A 3,659-nucleotide genomic window follows, 5' to 3' on the forward strand; every position below is an offset into this window, starting at 1 on the left:
TAGCCCACGGACTACAGCCACCTCGCCCGGACCAGGGAAACCGGGGCACCCTCCCGGAGCCAGACCCAGGAGGGGAGCTCGTAGGCGAGCGTCTGGTGGCCGGGCCTTTGCCCATGGGGCCCGGTCGGGCTCAGCCCGAATAAACACCATGGAGCAGCCACCCTGTGGACCCACCACCCGCAGGGACAAGCATCGGGGTCGGGTGCTATGCAGACCGGGCGGCGGGTCGGGCGGGAGGCCCGGGCATGCCGATCGCCGGCGGCATAGACTAGCTCTAGGGACGTGGAACGTCACCTCGCCAGCGGGGAAAGAGCCGGAGCTGGTGCAGGAGGTGGAGCGATACCAGCTAGAAATAGTTGGACTCACCTCCACACACAGCGCTGGCTCTGGAACCAAGCTCCTGGAGAGGGGTTGGACTTTGTCCTTTTCCGGAGTTGCCCAGGGTGAGAGGCGCCAGGCGGGAGTGGGGATACTCACGAGCCCCCGGCTGAGCGCCGCTGTGTTGGAGTTTTCCCCGGAGAGCGAGAGGGTCGCCTCCATGCGCCTACGGGTTGCGGGGAGCACCAAACAGCAGTTTGAAGTATCCGGCCTTCTTGGAGTCGGTGGGAGGGTTCCTGGAAAGGGCGCCGCCTACCGACTCCATAGTTCTCCTGGGGGACTTCAACGCTCACGTGGGCAATGGCGGAGAAACCTGGCGGGGGGTGATTGGGAGGAACGGCTTGCCCAATCTGAACCCGAATGGTGTTTCGTTATTGGACTTCTGTGCTTGCCACGGTTTGGCCATAACGAACACCATGTTCGAACATAAGGTGGCTCATAAGTGTACCTGGTACCAGAACACCTTAGGCCGGAGATCAATGATCGACTTTGTAATCGTATCATTTGATCTGCGGCCGTATGTCTTGGACACTCGGGTGAAGAGAGGAGCAGAGCTGTCAACTGATCACCACCTGGTGGTGAGTTGGATCAGATGGCAGGGGAACCGGTTGGAAAGACCTGGCAAACCCAAACGTGTAGTGAGGGTGAACTGGGAACGTCTGGCGGAGGACCCTGTCCGGGAAGTCTTTAACTCCCACCTCCGGAAGAACTTCTCACACATCCCGAGGGAGGTTGGGGACACGGAATCCGAGTGGACCATGTTCAAAGCCTCTATTGTGGACGCGGCCGCTAGGAGCTGTGGCCGGAAGGTCATCGGTGCCTGTCGTGGCGGCAACCCAAGAACCCGGTGGTGGACACCGGAGGTGAGGGAAGCCGTCAAGCTGAAGAAGGAGACCTTCAAGGCCTGGTTGGCACAGGGGTCTCCTGAAGCAGCTGACAGGTACCGGCAGGCCAGAAGGGCTGCAGCTGCGGTGGTCACGAATGCTAAAACTCGGGCATGGGAGGAGTTCGGGGAGGCCATGGAGAAGGACTTTCGGTTGGCCTCAAGGAGGTTCTGGCAAACCATCCGACGGCTCAGGAAGGGAAAGCAGGACTTACCCCAGGCTGTTCTCAGCAGGGGGGGGAACTGGTAACCCGGAGGGAGGACATCGTCGGGCGGTGGAAAGAGCACTTTGAGGAACTCCTAAACCTGACCAACATGTCCTCTGCAGAGGAGGCAGCGCCTGAGGACCTAGGGGGTGGCTCACCCATATCCCTGGCAGAGGTCGCTGAGGTAGTCAAAAAGCTCCTTGGTGGCAAGGCGCCGGGGGTGGATGAGATCCGCCCTGAGATGCTGAAGGCGCTGGACATAGTTGGGCTGTCCTGGCTGACACGCCTCTTCAATGTCGCATGGGGGTCGGGATCAGTGCCCATGGAATGGCAGACCGGGGTGGTGGTTCCTATCTTCAAAAAGGGGGACCGGAGAGTGTGCTCGAATTACCGGGGTATCACACTACTCAGCCTCCCGGGGAAGGCTTATGCCAGGGTGCTGGAAAGGAGGCTCCGACCGCTTGTCGAACCTCAGATTCAAGAGGAGCAGTGCGGATTCCGTCCCAGCCGTGGAACAGTGGACCAGCTCTTTACCCTCGCAAGACTACTGGAGGGGTTCTGGGAGTTTGCCCAACCAGTCTACATGTGCTTTGTGGACTTGGAGAAGGCTTTCGACCGGGTCCCTCGGGGGGTCTTGTGGGGGGTGCTGCGGGAGTATGGGGTGCCGGACCCGTTACAACGGGTGATCCGGTCTCTGTACGACTGCAGTAGGAGCTGTGTCCGCATTCTCGGCAATAAGTCAGACACGTTCCCGGTGGGTGTTGGCCTCCGCCAGGGCTGCCCTTTGTCACCGGTCCTGTTCGTGATTTTCACGGACAGGATATCTAGGCGCAGCCTGGGGGCGGAGAACGTCAGTCTCGGGGGTCTCGGGATCGCTTCTCTGCTATTTGCAGATGATGTGGTCCTGTTAGCCTCCTCGGATCGTGACCTCCAGCATTCACTGGGGCGGTTTGCAGCCGAGTGTGAAGCGGCGGGGATGAGAGTTAGCACCTCCAAACCTGAGGCCATGGTTCTCTGCCGGAAACCGGTGGATTGCTCCCTCCAGGTGGGGACGGAGTGCCTACCTCAAGCGAAGGAGTTCAAGTATCTCGGGGTCTTGTTCACGAGTGAGGGTAAGATGGAGCGGGAGATCGACAGACGGATCGGTGCAGCTGCAGCAGTAAAGCAGGCGCTGCACCGGACTGTCTTGGTGAAGAGGGAGCTGAGCCGGAAGGCAAAGCTCTCAATTTATCACTCGGTCTACGTTCCTACCCTCACCTATGGTCACGAACTCTGGGTCGTGACCGAAAGGACAAGGTCGCGGCTACAAGCGGCCGAAATGAGTTTCCTCCGTAGGGTGGCCGGGCTCAGCCTTAGAGATAGGGTAAGGAGCTCGGTCATCAGGAGGGAGCTTGGAGTAGAGTCGCTACTCCTTCGCGTCGGAAGGAGTCAGCTGAGGTGGTTCGGGCATCTAATTAGGATGCCTCCTGGACGCCTCCCACTGGAGGTTTTCCAGGCACGTCCAACTGGGAAGAGACCCCGGGGAAGACCCAGAACACGCTGGAGAGATTACATCTCCCAGCTGGCCTGGGAACGCCTCGGGATCCCCCAGAATGAGCTGGAACATGTTGCCGGTGAGAGGGAGGTCTGGGTCGGCCTGCTTGACCTGCTGCCACCGCGACCCGACCCCGGATAAGCGGTGGAAAATGGATGGATGGATGGATATATATATATAATATATATAAATATATATATATATATATTTATATATATATATACTATATATATAAATATATATATATATATTTTACATATATTTATAATTACTTACCTTGTGTTGCATACATACATAATGTATATGATATATTTACATATTATACACACAGTTTATAATCATATATATATATAAATGTATAAATGTGTGTGTGTGTGTGTGTGTGTGTGAGACAGGAGGAGTTCCGTGTGGATCACGGTGTTCAGCTGTTGAAGGTCATCGAGCGCGTGTTCGCTCGGAGGATGAACAGCCCTGAAGGATCATGGGAAGTGTACCTCAGCAAGCCGACACACCAACAGCACCAACTACTGATGAACGTGGTGTCTGAGCACGGTACACACACTCACACACACACTCTCACACACACACACACACACAGACACACACTCTCACACACACACACACACACAGAGACAGAGACAGACACACTCTCACACAC

At 56.8% G+C, this 3,659-nt stretch overlaps 1 protein-coding gene across 1 annotated transcript in view; it reads left to right on the plus strand.

The window, feature by feature from the left end:
* Nucleotides 1-3,362: 3,362 nt before the first annotated feature.
* LOC116378672 (podocalyxin-like protein 2) overlaps nucleotides 3,363-3,659 on the plus strand; it is a 2,807-nt gene continuing 2,510 nt past the window's right edge. The window contains exon 1 of the mRNA XM_031840584.1: nucleotides 3,363-3,553. Within this exon, the coding sequence (XP_031696444.1) occupies nucleotides 3,364-3,553 (190 nt within the window). The 5' untranslated portion in view covers nucleotide 3,363. The remainder of the gene's footprint in view (nucleotides 3,554-3,659) is intronic.

This window comes from Anarrhichthys ocellatus, unplaced genomic scaffold, assembly GCF_004355925.1.
Source record: "Anarrhichthys ocellatus isolate YVR2014 unplaced genomic scaffold, GSC_Weel_1.0 scaffold2981, whole genome shotgun sequence".
NCBI lineage: Eukaryota > Metazoa > Chordata > Actinopteri > Perciformes > Anarhichadidae > Anarrhichthys > Anarrhichthys ocellatus.